The 19,845-nt window shown below is 38.2% G+C and overlaps 1 protein-coding gene across 2 annotated transcripts in view; it reads left to right on the top strand.

Annotated features, from left to right (window-relative positions):
* The first annotated feature begins 674 nt into the window (after positions 1-674).
* PEX7 (peroxisomal biogenesis factor 7) overlaps positions 675-19,845 on the top strand; it is a 42,625-nt gene continuing 23,454 nt past the window's right edge. Inside the window, exons 1-7 of one of the 2 annotated variants that reach the window (XM_041469961.1) lie at positions 675-838; positions 2,150-2,207; positions 3,683-3,833; positions 8,227-8,304; positions 8,607-8,715; positions 19,151-19,257; positions 19,657-19,770. In XM_041469961.1, coding sequence (XP_041325895.1) covers positions 715-838; positions 2,150-2,207; positions 3,683-3,833; positions 8,227-8,304; positions 8,607-8,715; positions 19,151-19,257; positions 19,657-19,770 — 741 coding nt within the window. In that variant the 5' untranslated portion in view covers positions 675-714. The remainder of the gene's footprint in view (positions 839-2,149; positions 2,208-3,682; positions 3,834-8,226; positions 8,305-8,606; positions 8,716-19,150; positions 19,258-19,656; positions 19,771-19,845) is intronic. The other variant, XM_041469962.1, reaches the window with a different exon arrangement.

Here is a 19,845-nt window from a genome sequence, read left to right as displayed (position 1 = left end):
GATATCTGATTAAATAATCTAATTTGCCTTTGCTGTAACTTCTGAAAGTGTAAGATGACACTTTTGCATTTTTATCTTTAAACGGAGAGATGGGTCATTGCTACTAATTAGGGTGGTCTGTGTCCAACTGGAATAATCTCAGTCTCTGTATTTTAAGAGACATAGATATGGATATATATAGGATATAATATGGCAAAAAGCTGCAGCTGCTGCTCTGCTCTAAGCCTGAACACTCCCTGCCCACCTCTTCATTTCAAAGGCAGAATTCCCACTGACTTAAGCAGAAGTTGTCACAGGTGTAAGAAGTTCATTCATAAAAGGACTTCCGTAAAGAACAATTGCATACTGAGAAGAACGATAAAATATGCAGATCTATTCAAGAACTTAGGAGAATGAAAAGCTTAGAAGGTCTTTTTAAAAGGAAAAATGAAAGCACACACTTAGGATTGAAACATCTCATGCATTCAAGCTGATGCACACCCACCGAGCCGATCTGTGTGGGCGTATAAAAGAGCGGATTGTTTCTGAAATTTGGCAGCGATTCCTCGTGGGCAGAAGGCGGCTCTGAGGACCGCCTTTCCCGGCCGGGCCGGGCCGCGCTGCCAGCGCGCTGGGCCGCCCCCTGCCATGGCCAAAGATGGCGGTGCCGGCGCCGCGGCTCCGGCACCGCCCGGCGGGCTCCTCCGCGGCTCGGCGGAGGCCCGGGCGGGGGCCATGGGCACGGCGGCGGGCGCGGGCGCCCTGCGGCTGCCCGGGCTGCACGGGTACGCGGTGGAGTTCTCGCCATACTGCCCGGGGCGTGTAGCCTGCGCCGCCGCGCAGTACTACGGCATGGCAGGTGCGGGGGGCGGCGCGGCGGGGGTGACCGGGAACGTGGCTGAGGAGGAGGAGGAGGCTGGAAACGTGGGCGTGCGGAAGGACAGACGGACTCTGTCAAATGCCAAAACATATGGGGACGAGTTTCCTTTCCGCTGCGTTTGTTTTGCTGTCAGGCGGCCGCTGTGCCCCGCGGGCGGGCCGGGGGTGCCGCGGGAGCTGCCCCTCGCCCTCCACAGCCCGCCGGGATCCGCCTCTTCCCAGCCCGCTGCTGCCCTGGTGCTTCTCACAGCGCCCTCGGGAGGAGCGCTCATTTGATAGGGTCGAGAATAAATGTGGTAGTAAAGACGTACACAGTGTGAATAAAATGTCTGAAGAGAACTTTCTGCGGTGACGACCCGAGGGAATGACCTGAAATTGCGTCAGGGGAGGTTTAGGTTGGATATTAGGAAAAGGTTCTTCACCCCGAGGGTGGTTGGGCGCTGGAACAGGCTCCCCAGGGAAGAGGTCGCAGCACCAAGATTGACAGAAGCTCCAGAAGTGTTTGGACGATGCTCTCGGGCGTCACTCTTTGGGATGGTGCTGTGCGGGGCCGGGCACTGGACTCGATCCTGGTGGGTCCTTTCCAGCTCAGCTTATTCTGTGATTCTGTTCCTTCAGCTGCTCTTGTTTTAGTTCCTGAGTGTCCAGGCAGGCCCTGGTGACCCTGTGGTCTCTTGAAAGAGCCAAGCTGAGTGTCCTTCAATACTGGCATCTTTTTCATTTCCAGTGGGAATATTGCTCCCCAAAACATTTATTAAAAAAAAAAAATTGCAAGTGTAGAATTACTTTAACGAAATCCCCATCAGATGAGGAAACAGAACCAATGTGTTTTATCAGAACTGAATTATTTTTTTAGTTTCTGGTGAGCTGTGTTTGTATTGTTATTGTACTTGTATATATTCAGGAAGCGGTGAAAAAAGTGTCTGCTATGTTATCAAAAAGACAAAACTCTCTGTTGGTATGTCTATCTCGTGAGGCCCATGGGGAAAATGCACTTTTATGCTTTTGCTTTATAAGCAAGTCTTTTTCAATCCCACTTGCAGATATACTGTAGTAAAAAAAAACAACCAAAACAAACCAAAACAAAAAAAAGCACCAAAAAAACCTAAAATCAAACCAGATCAATGTGATGTAAATGAATTACTGCTTGAGAGACCACAAGATGTTTAATTATGTTAGGCTTCTTAAAGTTCATGTGCCCTTTTTGCACACTGAAGCTGCCTCAGAACCACCCGTTTCCTTTGGCACTGGGGAACTAGTTGTGATGTTTTGTTTCATTTTGCTGGTTTAGGTTGCGGAACTCTGGCAGTGCTGGAACAAAATGAAGCCGGGATTGTTCTGCTCAGGAGGTAATGCAAGTTTATCTTTTATTTTTGTAAGATAAAAATTTGCTTTGTACTTCTGAATACCAGGCGCAACTGAAATGTTTTTGGTTATTTTTAGTGGTATAAAGTATTTTTTCGATTCTGAAGTAACTACTGAATACAAGTCTTTGTATTTACATAGAAATTAATGTATTTGTATTTACATACAGTACAAAAGATATCTTTACATTGCATCAGTTTTTTAATGGGAAATTATCTGGCTTGTACTATTTCCATAGTGTAAACCATTTTGTAGAAAACTGACATTGTGAATTAAGAGCAGCTTCTCTGTCCTAGCTTGAAAGTTTAAGTTCTAGCTTTTTAGGAATAGTGCCTTGATACATAGATTTATGCCCTTATGATTGATTTATATTGAAAATAGAGCAGGAAGCTACATCAAGTCATGGAGGTCCTTCCTAGGAGATAAAATTTTCTAGGAGTTTGAGGAGATTGATTTTGTTGTGGATGGAAGGAGGAGAAAGGTTAGAAAGGAGGGGGTTTAATACTTGACTGTTATTAACCTAAAATGTTTTAAGGAACGCCTTGAAACAGTGATTGTTTAGATTAAGGTGGCTGACATAGAAGTGCTTAAAAATAGTTAATCATGTTCAGAGAAACTTTTTTTCATTCATAATTATATAACAAAACTCTTTGAAGATGTTCAACACTCTGTTGCTTCTGTTAAGTACTCTGGTTTAGTACAGTTAATTTCAGTTTTCAGTGACTCCACTTATTTTGTGGTGGAAAGTCCTCTTAAATTGCTGACCGAAAGACTGTGTTGCTTATCAAAGTGTTCCATGTGCACCTGATCATTACTGCAGAGTGCCATCAAATTTGACCTAAGCTTAGGTAAACCTTCAGTGAAAAGGGGGTAAAGAAATTATTTTTTCTCATCAGATAATATTGCAGTAATTGTCAGCTGTTCGCGGAGTAACTGGTATATGGCATCAGATACCATATGGTGAATTGTTGGTGTGTTGCAAGCATTTTCAAGGCAGTGTAGAGTTCTTCAGTAAATTCACAACTGTGTTTCTCTTGGGTTTTCATTGTGACTCAAATTCATAGTGGTGTGAATTGGATAGGGCTCTCCCAACACAGTTGTATTTCTTTCTTTACCACAGTTTTTAGAAACAAAGTGCTCTTACATTCTGGAGAAGCCATAGATCAGACTGAGGCATTTTGTACCTCTGCATGGCGAGTTTTAGACTGGAATAAGAGTTCCTTCTTCATGTGTGGAAGGTCATTTATGCTTTAACTTAATCAATCTATTCTGGCATTTGGTTGTAGAAATTGACATTCAAACAAGTAAATTAATAGGAAATTCACTTGAAACTTAAATATGTAAAAATGCTGTTTAGAATGGTAAAAAGGGTGATTTAAAGACTTTCTTTGCATGGAGCTAGTCCAGACTTTTATGTCGTGCTTTCTCACAGACTAATATCTTCATTTTTCCAATTTAGTTTTGACTGGAATGATGGCCTGTTTGATGTGACCTGGAGTGAGAACAATGAAAACATGTTGATCACTTGTAGTGGAGATGGATCTCTGCAAATCTGGGATATAGCTAAAACCAAAGGTCCGCTGCAAGTCTATAAGGAGCACACTCTGGAGGTAAATCAGGCAAACTTAAAAAATGTAGTGGATGCTCTTATGTTTGAATAATTAAAATATTTATTTGTAGTCATATAATCAAAAGCGGCTTGTTATTTTATAACTTTTTTGGGTCTGTAGTTTGAATTAATAACCTGAATATAAAGTGGACTTACATACTCTTGTGCATGTTCATGCACTGTAGTAGGTGCTGCTTGATTACACAAATTTAATATATTGAGAAAATTTGAGAAATAGCATTTGTGGTTCCTTACAGCCTAAGTAATCATTGTGATGTATGAAATTACTGCAGTCCACTGTGATTTTTAGAGAGCATTATTAGATAGGTCTAAATCAGACAGCCGATGTATCAGTCTTATTCTTGAGGTTGTGGAGTGATAGACATCGTGCAGATCCGTAGCACTTGGGTTGCACTCCGATCTGCTTATCCTTTTCCCTCCTAGCATCTGTGAGATCCTACTGAAAAAACAGCCATCAAATGCTGGGACAGCATGTATGTTTTTTTAGCCTTGGTTTGGTACTGTTGCTTTTGATTTTCTTAAAGTCTCAGTGTCTTTTTGCCGTGGTGTATGGATAGAGAAGAATATTATATTCAGGTTCATAAATATATTTGCATAGTTTTAAGGATATTTATACTGTAGTACATATATCTTCCCTAAAGTGATTTTTCTTCTCTTTTTCTTTTTGAACTTTCCTTCTAACCCTCCACTCACTTCTGTTAAGTCTTTGAACTTAAGATGCAATGAGTTTCAGCTTGCATTTTACTGACTTTACTGATACTTTATCTAAAGGACATTGATCTCAATAAAATAATCTAGTAGATATGCAGTCAAAAAACTGATTGAGGAATTTCATTCCCAAAAACTTCAAGATTTTTTCAGATATGAAGCACAAAGGTAAAAGCTGAGTGACTGTTGTTGCACAAGAGCCCATCTTCTGTAGCTTACTTCTTTATAGTTTTTCTACTTTGTTTTAATACACTTACTGTATAAACTGAGAATTTTGAAAGAGGAGTTTCTAGTTGTGATCAGGATTTTGATTATGTTCAAAGGCTGATAGTAGTTACAGAAAGATGTAGGTGAAGCATTTTTTTTGTTTGTTTCTGCCATTTTCTCATTGAAGTTGCATCAGTAAGTATATTTGGTTCTATTACACCATCTGTTGCTTGTGAAATAAACATTTCTGTGTCTATGTCTTAGCTGAACTGGTAGCATGGGAGGTGGACATATTCAACTGTGCTCAGAAAGACAGTATAGGAAACATGGGCTGAGTTTATTGTGAGATATGAAAGGTTTGTATTGATTCTTTATGAACTTGTGTTAAGAGGATGGATTTCAGAAGGAATTTACCTAGCAATTTCTGGCAAACACTGGCAGACAGTGTTCTCACTACCTTCCTAATCCTTAATCGCTGTCTGACATTTTTAATGGCAGTTTTATCATTGCATTTTATATTATTTCTAATGCATGATTGACAGGGATCTGTTTCTTTTTTTTTATAAACGAGATAATTGTTCCTTCTCAAAAAGAATGTGCATTTTTAATTTAAAAGTGAATTTGCATTATCAAAGGATGATGAGTTTTATTCCAGCACTAGCCAACTGCTGAATCTTATGAATAAATTAGTCTAATTTACTTCGGTTTTGATGAAATCTCACTGGATTGTGAGATAATAGAATGCTTGAATTAAATTTGTCTTGTAAAATGAACCTGAACATTTAGTGAACATTTATTTTAAGCTATTTTTTATGGTTTTACATGTTTTTTTCCTTTATTTTTTCATCTTGCCTGAGGCATTTCTTCCTGCTGTTTAGGCATAAGCTAAGGTTCATTTATTTTATGATTAAAGATAAAGCACTAAAAGATTTACAGCTAAGGTTTATGCTGTGTTACTAGTCTTTCCCAGTTGCTCAACACAGCTTCCATGGAAGTCTCTATAAGTTTATGTTGGAGGATGGCATGAGAAAGAAAGAAGAGTAAAAGTGAGCATTTCTGGGTTATTCACACTGTCTTCTTTTCATCCTCTCCCTATTACCTAGACCTGTCACATGCCAAATGGACAGGATCTCTTGTTTTTCCCGAGCCTGTTGTCTGTTCTGTTGGTAATTCTTGCCCGAAGCAGAGTTCGCCCAGGTCCCACTGCCTCTGCTGCAGCTGCCGAGCGCTGAGCAGTGCCAGCCCCGTGTGCCATATGTGCCCAAGTCTGTGTCACAGCCCGTGCTCTGCAGATCTACGTGCTGATAGCTTGGCAGTGAGCTGGGAGCCCTGCATGTGCTTTGCCTTATCTGTGCAGCAGATCTGATACATCCCAAGTACAATGTATTGAATACCAGCTACGTGGATTGTGTGACACAGGTGCATGTTTCCCAAAGATCTGTTTCTCTCTGGAAATTCTTGAATATGAATATGAATATGAGAGTTGAACACTTACTGAGCTGTTGTGTGAAAGAGGCATACTGTGTAGTGTTACAATTAGGGGCATTTCCAAACAGCAGCAGCTTAGGAGTTGAGCTCAGGCTGTCCCACAGATTCAAAGGCAAAGAGAGAAATATTTGTGAGGAGCTTGGGAGCCACTTCGGAGAACTGTCATGTCTTCATTCTTAGAATCTGTGGAGACGTACTGGTGTGTTTCCTTCATTACTATTTTAGTAGGAAGAGTTAGAGTGGAAAGGAGCATTTTTTGATGAGCTGTAGTATAATTAGCTAACAAAAGTAGAAAAGTCAAGAGTACGGTTTGGTAAAAATCCCAAAATAATTGCCTCTCAATTGGTTATAAGGCTTTTGTTAAGTACTGTCCCAGTGTCTTGCACATCTGTAAGCTCCTCAAGGAAGGAAGTTAGTACAAAATGGTTCAAGAGCAGTATGGTTTTTAGTATATGGGAAGTAGGAGCTTGTCAAATAAAAAAAGGAGAGTTGCAGATAAAGCAGCTTGTTTTTCTCTGGGCAGTGGTTGTGTTCGACTTATGGAAGATAAGAAAATAGATGAAAATGAGTTCATCTAAGGTGGATCTAGCATGGACTGAAATATTTCTTAGAAAGGAAAATGCTCAGAAATTACTAAATATTACCTCAATTTCCATTTCACACAAGACACTTTTGTTGGATTTTTTTCCCTTTCAGCTTCTCTGCTTTTTTAATCTGGTGGCACAGGTTCAAGCACTTCCGCCTTCAAAACAGGGTTGTTGTTATTAAATGCACAACTCAATCTATCCAAGACAAAGCCAACATCTAGTATGTTGACTTGCAGATCATATCCACTGCTGTGCTAGAACTAGATTATCCCAGGTGGAGTACAAATCCTCGGTGGTTAGTGGCCCAGCTGTTGAGAGCAGCACCACGTACTACTCGTAGGCAGCAACCACGTTTTTGAGAAGGGAGCTCTGATTGGGTCAGGATGTGAAGTGGATGAACTGTTTTATCTAATATTTATCCACCTTGCACTGAAATGGTTCGTGTCCCACTGCAGCTTATTGAATCACTTTGGTGTGAGGTAAAGCCAAACAAAACAGAATGCACCTTCCATCAAGTAAAGATGTGAATTTGAAGAATGAAGTTGTACATGTACTTGGGACTTGAGGATTTGAAATCATTTGAAGAACTACCTTAGTGCATTTGTTTTTGTGAGGCAGCAGAGCTGAAAAATCAGCAGTGAAGGGTGGAGTTAAGGTATCCTCTGTCAAAGCAAGGGCCAATATTAGAATATGCTGTTGGGGAAGAGGGAGCTTATTTCAACTACATAGTGGAAAGTAATTTCTTAGTAGCTGAAGTGAGTAGTTATGAGGGAAAGTGAGTTTTTAATTTATTTTATTTTACTTGTTTGAGGATTTGGATGGTAAAAAAAAAGAGTGCCTTGGAACCTGGAAAATGTGGTAACTGGGAGCATTCTATGACATATATTTCTTAGGAGAACTAGATATAATAAAAAAGCATTTATTGTTAATCAGCTAAAATCTCAAAGTCACCGGTGAAGAGAGATGGCATTTTACAAGAGATGGCTAGCAATTGGAAACTGTAGATCTTTGAGTAAAATTGGATCAGCAATAAGAAATCAAGTCTGAATTATGGCTTTTAAAGTGATAGACTCCTAGTGATGGCAGATGTATGTGGATTTTGTTACAACTTTTCTTTTTCCTCCATTTTGGACCATCTTTGTTTTTTCAGATACTTTTCTTAGCCTGTATGTACCTTTAATGTCTGACTGAGAGGCTACATTTAATTTTTGTTCACGTAAATGGTATTGTTGGGAGGTTTTGCTGTGCTTCAGTAGTATGGTTTTTCAGCTGACTGGGATACAGTCTGCAAATCCAAGTCTATTTTCAGAAATTCTGGCTAACTACAGCCCAAAACTTGTATTCTAATGTTCCTTCTAAACTATGCTCTTGTGTCATTTACAGGCATATAGTGTTGACTGGAGCCAAACTAGAGGAGAGCAGCTAGTGGTGTCTGGTTCATGGGATCAAACAGCCAAGCTGGTATGTTGGTTTTCTGCTGAAGGTGAAAAGTGTGATTTCTTTTGGATCTCATAGTTCTTTGTGTTAAGAAACAATGCGGATTCTCTTTTCCTGTTTATTTTTACCCTGTGACTGAAATTCTGCTTTAATTGAGAGGTTGCTTAAACTCTCAGTTGATACCAGTTTAAGTGTACAAATGCCTTTTTTTAAACCTTCATCTAATCCTTTCTGTATGTATAAAGTTGGGGTTTTTTTCAATGTATGAAATCTTTCATTTCTTACTGAATATGTATCTCAACAATCTTCTTTTTTCCTTTATTCAGTGGGATCCAGCTGTGGGGAAGTCATTATGCACTTTTAAAGGCCATGAAGCAGTCATTTACAGCACTATATGGTCTCCACACATCCCAGGTTGTTTTGCATCTGCCTCAGGTAAGCGTGATGGTAAAGAGGTTCTCACAACAAAAACCCAAAAGCTGCCTTCTGTGTTAGTGGATCAGTTCAGCACTTTTTCCAGCAGATGGTAGTGTGTGTCATATACACTTGTTCTATAAAAAAGGAACAAGGAAAGGTAAATGTATTGCTGCAGCTGGATTTGTAGGTTCTGTTACAGTCAGTAGATCATCCTCTTGGCCGTTTAAATGGGGCTCAGCAGTTTTCTAGCAGTGACCTTGTGGCAGCTTTTTCTCTTATTTTATGTAACTCTCTTCCATTCTTCTCACTCTTGTTGTTGACAACTAAATCATGTTATATACTTTATTTTGTGTTTTGGCCTATGTTTTTGTTCAAATTATCTCAAGTGTTGGTAGACTGTTAACTCTGTGAGTCAGTTCCTACTGAGCTCTTTTCAAGCAATTCTGTAGATCTCTGTGCCTCGTTCAATCAATTTTTGTTCACTGCTTTCGCAGGGGCTATGGGATAGATACAGTCACAGTTGAGTTGGGTGTACACAGAGGCAAAGAGAGGTGAGGTGGTAGTGTTTTCCAAACACTACTCCTGCTTCAGAGGCACAAGGAGAGCTCTGCAGTGATGCCTGGGACCCAGCTGATGATTAACTGGGAGAGAGGTGTGGGCCACAGAGTTTGCCTGGGAATTAAAAGGGCTATAAGGAACTGTCTTAATACAAATATTAATAAATTAACTCTGGTGGCGTAAATTTCTCAGATTTCATATCTGTACTGATTTTAATAGAAATTGTTTGGTTCTAATATCAAGAGGGTAAACATAACTATGTTTTCGTTTAACTGAAGTTGGAGAGACAATGTGTACACACAGATACTAGTCTTCCCTATTCTGTGGGAAGTCAGATGAAAAAGTACATGTGCCTTTCATAAAATTTCAGTCTGGCTGTTTCCATCTCATTCTGCCTGCAGAGTTTAGCTAGAATGATGAATGAGTAACATTTATTTGTTCTACATAGTAGTGCTTGAAAGTCAAATGTTGGAGCATAGGTTTTGCCACATTATGTGATGGATACTTGTCTAACATGGTGTGCAGAAACTTACAGGATTGAGCCCTGTACACTGTATGAACAGTTCTACTGAAATGCAACTATCTATATGCTGCAAAATACTAGCTGAGTACCATTTGGTCACGGTTAAGTACTCAAGTATTTTTTGCAAGTTCTGAGGAATGTTCTCTTTAAAGTCCTGCTTAGAACCCTCCTGTCCATGGTAGTCTTACCCATATATATTTTCTGGCATTCTAGATGAATATATTCTAGATTATATATATATATATATATATATATATATATGGCTTTGCTGATGCAACTAATTATTTCACATTTGAACGTCTAGGATATGTAGCCAAACTGTCTTCTAATACATTGCCACTTGAACAATTTTGGGAAACAATCATTGTTAGGGGCTATATGTCATGGTACCTAAATTGGGTACAACAATTGGTCTGTTCTTTGGGTGACTCAGTGAGTGCAGCTGTTGGAAGTTTTGACTAGAACACTACAGAGTTCCTACTCTTCTGTGAATTTTTACTTTGATGCTTGAAAGGGACTAATATGCTACTGGAGCCTAAAGCTAATTGCAGTCAGTTTTCACTCATTGATGGAACAACAACATGCACAAAAGGCACAGTATTTTTCTTCTCTAAGTGTGAAGTTCTCACTCCAGTGTGAAATAAAAATCTGCTATCAGTACACTGATAGTGTAATTCTGGGTATAAAATAATGAGATTTTAGAAGAAGTCTTCAAAATGATGGTGAACTTTCTTACAGTTTCCAAAATAAAATGTCTGGTGTACTTCTAGATAAAATAACATAGAAATCATGACATGCTGATGTGGAAAAGGTTTTGTGTTTGCATTGTTTGCATTGAAATTTTCTTGTGGTTTGATTAGATTGCTTCACTACAGAAAATACATATTGGCAGTCATTTCTTTGGTCAGCAGGACTGTGGGTAGTAGAAGGACTCATGACCCTCTAGCTCTCTGCATAAAGGCCATTTCCTTGTAAAAAAGGTACATCACACGGTGTTCAGAGAGTTTATTGTTCAGTGCTTAATGACATTCTACTCTGTCAGTCAAGGTATGTGATGAAAGTAAAGTGGAACTGTTCAAGGAGGCTTGTTGTCCTCATTTAAAACTTGCTATGATCTGCATACTCTGTGAGGATGACAGAAAATCATGGGACAGAAAGCTAAATTTCACTGATGATTCATCTTCTCTTGAGCTAAAGTTGGAGCTGGAGAGAAACTTGAATCTCAATGTGATAGTACTTTGTCAAATTTAGAGCTGTTGCCTTCTTTGGGATACGCGTGCTGGAGAGGTTGACCTGCGGTTCTGTGGTCTCTTTATTTTGCAACTTTTTGTTGTCTTGAAAATTAGTAACTCAAATATGTCTGGAGGGAAACTTTATGTACTTCTTTTCATCTCACTTGGGTTTCTTCACTTTTAAAAACAATAGCTTTTTTTGGATGTTGTTGAAGATTATTGAACCATTCTATTCTTCACTTTTAAAAACAGTAGCTTTTTTTGGATGTTGTTAAAGATTATTGAACCATTTCTTTCTTGAAGGAGTCTGTACTGCTTTGGGATTGTAGGGTGTCTGTGTGGTTTTTTTTTTTTCTCTCTTTTGCCCCATCTGTCCCCTTTCTCTCATCCCACCTCACACATACCTACTCACAACTATGTACTTACTGCTATCTTAATAGTGTAGTTGTAATGCTTGAGGAATGAACTGTTTCATGTGGCAGCATCTTCAATTCTGCATGTACGAGTAAGGCAAGTTAAGTATGTTGTAAACCGCAGATTGGAAAAAATGTTGCTCTTAAAATACTTCAGATTAAACAAAATGTAAGTAAAACAATGCACTCTTTTTTTTCTTTTAAAGGAAGTAAGCAAGGGGAAAGAAGGTCTAAAAACATATTGCATGCCACACCCCTGCCATTTTTTGCCTTTATTTGAATCCCCATAGAATCTTGCAGAAGTTTAATTTCCATGTAACTAATTAGTTTGTGAACACTGAAAACAGAAAACCATACAGAATTGCAAACCACAGTAAAATAGCTGTTCAAAAGGATCAACTTATGTCTGAAGCTAATATTTGATTTTGAAATGTGGCTTTTTCTCAAGCTATTATGAGACTAGAAAAGGAATACAAGTGAAGAAAATGAGAAATCCAAGATAGCAATATAAAGCAATTGAAAAAGAATTTGACACTAGGTATAGCTTTTTTTGCTTCATTAAGTCTCCATTCTGAATGCATACAAGAAAACTGAGCTTGTCTGCAGTGGACAATAAAATGCAATTGAATTGCAAAAGATATATATGTCTGATGCTTCAGTTCAATTAGGTTTTATTCAGCATCTAATAAACTCCCATTAGCATTTGCAGGGATGTGTGAGGTACTTTACCATGCTGTTATCTTCATGTACAATCATTCCTACTCTAAAACCAGAAAGTAAATGGCGTATGGTTGGGGTTTTTTTGTTGTTTGTTTGGGTTTTTGGGGGGGTTTTTTTGTTTGTTTCTTTTAATTGGGAGTCAATAGTAACAGAGCAAACTGTTAATTCTGGATATGTAAATAAGTGCTGTTGTGATGTCATTAACAATTTCTGAGCAGATAAGCAGGTTGTTGAGGTGTACGTGTGGCACCAAACCAGAGCCCTGGTAAATGTCTGCCTTACGCTGAAAACACACTGATGTGGAAAATGTCATTAAAGAAGTGACATGAAGCCACTAACAGCATTAACAGCAGCCTCATGGCTAAAGGGGTTTAATGAGTCATTATGTCATTTGCCTCGATTTTTTTTTAACCCAGAGAGCAAATTGGTGAGAAGTTCATTAAAGAACATTACAAATGCAAGCAATAGTAGTATTTAGTCATATGTTAATCAGTTTTACTAAATGATTCTCTATGACTGCACAGCAATAGGCTTTGCTTAGTCCTGTGATTTATAAAGAAAGCATCCTTTTTATTATCAACTGGGTTTATTGTCCTTTAGCAGTATAAAGTACTTAAAAATACCATTTTACCTTTGTCTGCAAGTATTCTTTGATACAGATAGGACAGTGGTGAATGAAAATATGAATGTTTTGGATTTGACAAGACCCATATTTAGAATGACTGATAGCTATTTTATTAAATACTGGGGCCTTAGTTTTAATGCTGCTTTTCTTTTCAAATCAGTCTTTAAATTTACTGATCAGGACAGGTACTACATAATTTTAATAACATCTTAATTCATGAATAAGGGAAATAAATTTTTTTTTAAATCTGCCTGACAATGTCTATATTCATCAGTATTTAGATCAGTTAATTGTATTCTCTGCTCAAAGATTTGTTTTTCAGACTGAAAGCCCAGAGCTTACAAATTTTCTTGTACCACAACAAGGTGTGATAATTTCTGGTACAGTTTTATTATGTTGACAAAAGTGTTGGATGACTGTAGCTTTGCTGCTTTACAAATGAGTCAGTAAATCCAGGTCCCACTCTTGTAAGCCCTTGCATTGAGTGCTAGGTTTTAATGTTGAAACTAAAAACCATTTTTAATGTAATATTCTGTTTTAGTGCCAGCCCTGAGTTAGTGAGTTGCCTTTTAAAAAGTCTCTTCTTGCTTGCTGGTCTCTTGGTGATAAATGTGTGTAGTAAAGTCAAGCTGTAGTTTATAGATCAGGCTGGCATGTAGTCTTGGTGCACCTTTCTGTGTTTGGTATCCAAATTGTAAAAAACCTATGATTGAACAAATTGTTTTGCATGAAATAATGAGCTGGGGAAGGTGTACATCTACTAAGAGAACATTTACTGAATTTGCGCAGCATCTTGGTAGAGATGTTTTTTGTGTTTCTGGACCAAAAAAAAAAATACTGTCAGGTTTTGACATCAGTTTTCTAAAGTTTCAGCTCACATTCCTGCCTCAGAAGTAGCATTGAGCAAAAGAAGGAGCCATTGGAGAGTAGGACTTGCAGACAAGTAATTCCAAAGATGCTTATATTTGCTGAGGTTCCATAAAAATGGAAGAAATAATCTGCTAATGAATAATAAAGCATGACAGTGGTTTCTGATGAGTTCCAAAGCACTTTTTTCTAGAGGCTTAAATTTAATCCATTTGCATGCAGTGTGGGTCCACTTTTTGCTTCTTATGACTCCTGGTTTTTTCCTGTTTAATGTGTTAGGAAAAATGCTGTAGTAAAAAAGGTTCAGGGCTTTGCAAAAAAATTTTGGACATCCAAACCCTAAGAGGATGAAAGAATAAGGTGCTTCAATTTACTGCATAGTACCTTGTTGTACAAATCAAGCATCTAGAGAGCAAGCTGACTATGGAGTTTCTGTGGCTTGTTGAAGTTCAGCCAAACTGCTGTTTATGCTAGAAGCTTTTGAAATACAATTTACTTGCTTAGTTTGTTATGTCAAATATATGTAGTGATGTGAAGGGAGTGTTTTCATTTGCAATCTGTTACTTCAAGACTTACCAGAAACGTATGGAATTTCTCCAGGTTCTGTGCACCAGTGTTGTGGTTTAATGTCAACAAGCCACCAAGCCCCATGCAGCCACAGGGTCACTCCCCCACCAGTAGGATCAGGGAGAGAATAGGTAAGGTAAAAGTGGCAAAACTCGTGGATTGAGATAAAGACAGTTTAATAGGGAAAGCAAAGGCTGTGCACACAAGCAAAGAAAAACAAGGAACTAATTCACTGCTTCCCATGGGCAGACAGGTGTTCAGCCATCCCCAGGAGACCAAGGCCCCATCATGTGTGACGGTGATTTGTGAAGACAAACACCATCTCTCTGAATGTCCTCCCACTTCCTCCTTCTTTCCCCTACTTTATATACTGAGAGTGATGTCATAGGTCTGGAATATGCCTTTGGTCAGTTGGGGTCACCTGTCCCAGCTGTGTTTCCTCCCAATCTCCCGTGCATCCCAGCCCCCTCTTCAGCAGAGCAGTATGAAAAGCAGGAAAGGCCTTGGCTCTGTGTAAGCCCTGCTCAGCAATAGCAAAAACATCTAGATATTAACCCTGTGCTCAGCACAAATCCAAAACACCATGCCAGCCACTGTGAAGAAAATTAAACCTACCCAAGCCAAAACCAGCACATCAAATAAGTTTTACTGAATCATTCTCTAATGTACAAGCTAAAGTGTTTCTCAGGAAATTAGTTTATCCCTCAATTTATACTACATGTTAATTATAGTAAGGTGCTGTATATAGCACATGCAATAATATAAAGCCCTTTCAGGTCATAGTATTTTGTATTAAAATCTCATGTTATAAAATGATTTAGTGTTCAGAAGAAATAATCAGTAACAGATTTTTACAGTAAATTAATTTGGGTTGTGTCGTTTGAGTTACAGGTAGGTATGTAACTAATATTGCCATTTGCTGAAGAATGACTTAATCATAAGTCATAACTTTGGTCAGTTTTGAAAAAAAAATGTGTCCCAAGATTTGTGTATAATCTTCCTGGGAAGCACTGAAATAAAGATTTCACTAACTTTTAAAAAAATATTTTATTTGGTTTTGTTTTGTTTTGTTTTTCTTTTTAGAAAAAGTATTAGTTGGGCTCTTCCCTAAAATAACTTAAAACTCTTGTAATTTTTAGCTTGACAGCATTTTGTATCAGACTAAAATTGACCAGTTGCAAAGTATGTTTCCACTGGTAATTATGTGTACTTGCTAGGTAAGTTGTGCTACATGGAGATAGATTTTGTGTATTCAGTAGTACTCTTGGATGATTTAACTAAAGCTGTTGTTTGTGTCACTGTTATTTCTGTCTCTTTGTGTGGAATCCCATGAGCTTTATTATTCCTGTTCTAAGTTTTCTTGTATTGTTGTATTGGTTCAACCCCTGTTGACAGCTCAGCCTCACGCAGCCACTCAGTCACTCCCCCAGGGTGGGATGAAGAGAGAATCAGAAGGGTCAAAGCTGGAAAACTCATGGGTTGTGGTAAAGACAGTCCGATAGGTAAAGCAAAAGCTGTGAATGCAAGAGCAAAACATGGAGTTCATTCATTGCTTTCCATGGGCAGGCATGTGTTCCAGCATGTCTTGGAAAGCACGGTTCCATCATGCATAATGGTTACTTGGGAAGACAGATGCCATCATTCCAAACATCTCTTTCTTCCTTTTTCTTCTCCCAGCTTTGTAGGTTAAGCATGACGCCATGTGTTATGGGGTATCTGTTTGGTCACCTGTGGTCAGCTGTTCTGGCTGTGTCCCCTTCCAACTTCTTGTGCAATGCCAGCCCCACCACTGGCAGGGCACCGTGAGGAGCTGAAAAATCCTTGACTTAGTGTAAGCACTCCTCAGTGCTTACCAAAACATCAGTGTGTTATCAACATTATTCTCATCTTAAATCCAGATCACAGCACTGTACCACCTACTTGGAAGAAAAATATCTCTATTTCATCCAAAATCAGAACAATTATCTGTGATAGAAACAATCAGCACAGTCATTTTAGCATGCATAAAAAGACTGGTTTTGAGAGTCATGAGATTTGTGTTCTGCTTTTAATTTTTCCACGGATTTTCTGTTTAATTTGGGCTAATAATTTAATCTGGTTTAGTATTTAAAAATACATGTAAGTCAGCAAGTAATGTAAACTTGTAATCGTTCAGTGGCACTGCAGACATACTTCAATTGTGTTGGTTTTGTTTTTTAGAAAGTAATGTAGTGAAGAAGGGGTAATGCTTTAAACTGAAAGAGGGTAGGTTTAGATTAGGTATTAGGAAGAAATTTATACTTTGAGGGTGATGAGGCACCAGAACAGGTTGCCCAGAGAAGCTGTAGGTGCCTCATCCATGGAAGTGTTCAAGACCATGTGGGATGAGGCTTTGAGCAACCTGGTCTAGTGGAAGCTGGTTCCTGAAAGACGCTGTACCTGTCCTAGTTAGAATTTTTTTCCCCTTCAGATAGTGTTTAAAGTTTCATGGGGTTTTATTAACCTCCCAAATACCTGGCTGTTTTTGTAGTTCCTGTTATACCTCTGCACTGTTTAGAAATGATTGCTTAGCAGGTTTTTCTCACAGGACTTTGGAGATGATGATTTATGGATTTGGGTAAAATATATCTGTGAATAAAAAAGGTAGTGTAAAACCTACATTAAATTTAAATCTTAAATAAACTTTATCCTTTCACTATTAGACATTGTCATTCACATTAGCAATCTTTATCTTGTGTATAAGGATGATGTACTTGTAGATTAGCATCAATTGAAAAGTTTTGAATAGATGAGTGTATATTGTGTAGTTTTATTGATTCGTCCAAGATTTCACAAATATTCATTAGAAAGAAAGAAAGCAAGTACAATGTATAAACAATTCTGAAATCATAATTATCCAATGGCCCAGTAAAAATCTGTTGCTATAGAGAAACTGCTTCTAACAAAAATAGAAATATTTTATGGGGGAAATGTTGGGTAGTTTTCTGGTTGCTTACTTTGGTATGTCAGCTGGAAGTGTCTGTTAATAAATATGATTGTACTAGGTGTGCTTTCCTTGTACTTTCTATTATTATTATCATCCTACTTTTGCTTTATCTTGTAGAAGAAGTGCATCCTCAATACTTGTAGTACTCATGGAAATATGGAAATTGCAAAATTTTTAACTGCAGCTTTTGTTGAAATTAAATGTAAATATATATGTATGTATGGAAATAAGTTTGAGGTTAAAAAAAGTTCATTAAAATGTGCACTGAGTCAGGATTTCACTGTGTCAGGATTGCACTGTTTATCAGGTTTTTTTAAAATTAATCTGATTTTTCCACTTAAATGGAAAAATTGGATTTTCGTTTGGCTTTAGATCAGTATTTTCTATTCACAGAAAGGTTCACTTGCACATTGTGTTACTCCATTAAAACATTTCACTGATAGTGCCAGACAGAATTAATAACTAGGCTGTCTTAGCATTAAAAAAAAAAAACAAAAACAAAAAACAAAACTGAAAATAACAATGTTTTTCCTTTTCTCTTGCATCAGCGTTTTCTATTAAAAAAGAAGTAATTGGGGCAATTTTACATTTAGTGTCAAAATTAATATTGGCTGAATAACTTACTTTTCCAATTGCATTTGGCCCTCATAATGCTACTGTAGCAGTTCATTCTAGTTCACCTGGATTTATATATTTATTTGCTTGCGGAAAATGATCCTGTCTGTTGTGAAATATGTGTTTCCCCTTCAAGTCTATGTTATCTGATGAAATTAAAATAAAATCTTTTTAAGAAGTCCATTATAATATCTCAGAAAGACTTAAAACTCAAACTGAACTGTCCTCTGCCGGCAAGCAGATTAGCAAGGCTAATGGAGAGTGGATCCAGGGCGTGCTACCTGTTTTTTTGCCAAAACCCTGCTGCTCGTGTTTCTTCCTCTCCATATGTTGCCCTGTTTTTATAAGCTCTGTAGTGATGTTTGAGGCTTCAGCTGGCTGCAGGGTGCCATTGTCAGGAGTGCTGTCTGTGTACTGAGCAGTAGTTTTCCTCTTGACAGTAGGGGAGGGAATTGAAAACGGGGAGAATTTGGGTGTTGTTCCCACCGTACAGATGGGGAATTTATCCACCAAGAGTGCAGCATCTCTCCCAGTCCTGAGGGCTGAGGACAAGCCAGCCAACACCAGAGCAAGCTCCCCACGGTCTCCGTGGTCAGAAGGCTGCACTTGTGACATGTAGTGAACCAAGCTCTCTCTGCCTTATTTGTTTAAACTTTCCAAATGTTTTATGGGATTTTTTTGGGGAAAGTCTGCAGGGTCTGGTGGTTCATGCAATTAGGAATATTGCTGTGGCTCTAGGGATGGTTTTATTTGATCTGCAGCCAGTTTCTTGAAAAGAGCTATGATTTTTCTTGTGCCCAGCTGTATACTTTACAGCCAGTGACCAACAGGGCACTAAAACCATCAAAGTGCTTGTATATAAAGGGCATGAAAACAATAATTATAAGGAATTATCAGTAATTCTTCAGTAGCAGCGTAAAACAGTGGTTGTTTTTTTTTTAAATTTAGGTACTATTGATACGTGCTTTCTATAGAAATCAGAAGTGTTTTAATCACCTTTTAGTGATGAAATTTGTGTCTTAAATGAACATAAGCATAATAATAATAATAAATTCTAATGAATTTTCTCTCTCTGGAAGCTAGAGAGCTAGAGAATCCATTTTTACTGACACAAAGCTAAATATTCAGGGCTAATGGGAAAATTCCAATTTTAAAAATTGAAAAGCTCAGTTGTCCCATCAGCTGTTGCAGCTTTCGATATCTTTTCAAGCCATTAGGAACTGAATTTGTAAGAAGGGTGTATAGAAATGCTAAAGATCTTTAGGGGTAGATTTCAAAGCTAAGAAACACTTGTCTGCTAAGTACTAATGGATTAACTGAAACTTGTAACTGATGCAACAACATTGAATCAATTTCTCTTTGTTTCAGGTGATCAAACTTTAAGAATTTGGGATGTGAAAACCCCAGGAGTCAAACTTGTGATACCAGCCCACCAGGCTGAGGTCTTGAGCTGTGACTGGTGCAAATATGATGAGGTATAAAGCCATTCATCCCACTGTTTTGCTAATTGAACCACTCGCATTAAATAGCAGGGGGTTTTACTGCAACATTATTGCATTTTCTCGTTATGAAAACATGCCTAGTTGCTTTGTTGCTCTCATTCACTATTGCATCCCCAGAAGAGCTTTGTTCTAAGAGATGGCCAGCCCAAGCAGATCAGAGGTTTTGCTTAACTCTAGTGGGCAGAGTAGTCAAAAGTGGAAGACCAGATTGTATTTCTCTGTGCTCTTTAATTTACATACTGGGGATGTCACTTCATTTATGATTTATGAATCTGTATTTTTTGATTTATCTAACTTTTGTATCTAACATAGGCATTGCTACAATTCAGTAATTAAATTGTCATGATATATCTGTGTTTATGAAATCGTCAGAACTTGCTGGTAACCGGTGCAGTTGATTGTAGCTTAAAAGGCTGGGATTTGAGGAACATCCGGCAACCAGTGTTCGTCTTGCTTGGTCATACCTATGCTATCAGAAGAGTAAAAGTGAGTTGTGTTTTATTTCCCATTGACTATCACTGAATTATTACACAATTTTTTCTGTAAGCTGGTAGTATTTTA

The sequence above is a fragment of the Pyrgilauda ruficollis genome, unplaced genomic scaffold (assembly GCF_017590135.1).
Source record: "Pyrgilauda ruficollis isolate IOZ18807 unplaced genomic scaffold, ASM1759013v1 scaffold24, whole genome shotgun sequence".
Classification (NCBI taxonomy): Eukaryota; Metazoa; Chordata; class Aves; order Passeriformes; family Passeridae; genus Pyrgilauda; species Pyrgilauda ruficollis.
Note: the sequence above shows the minus strand (reverse complement) of the source record. Positions and strands in the feature narration are given on the sequence as shown.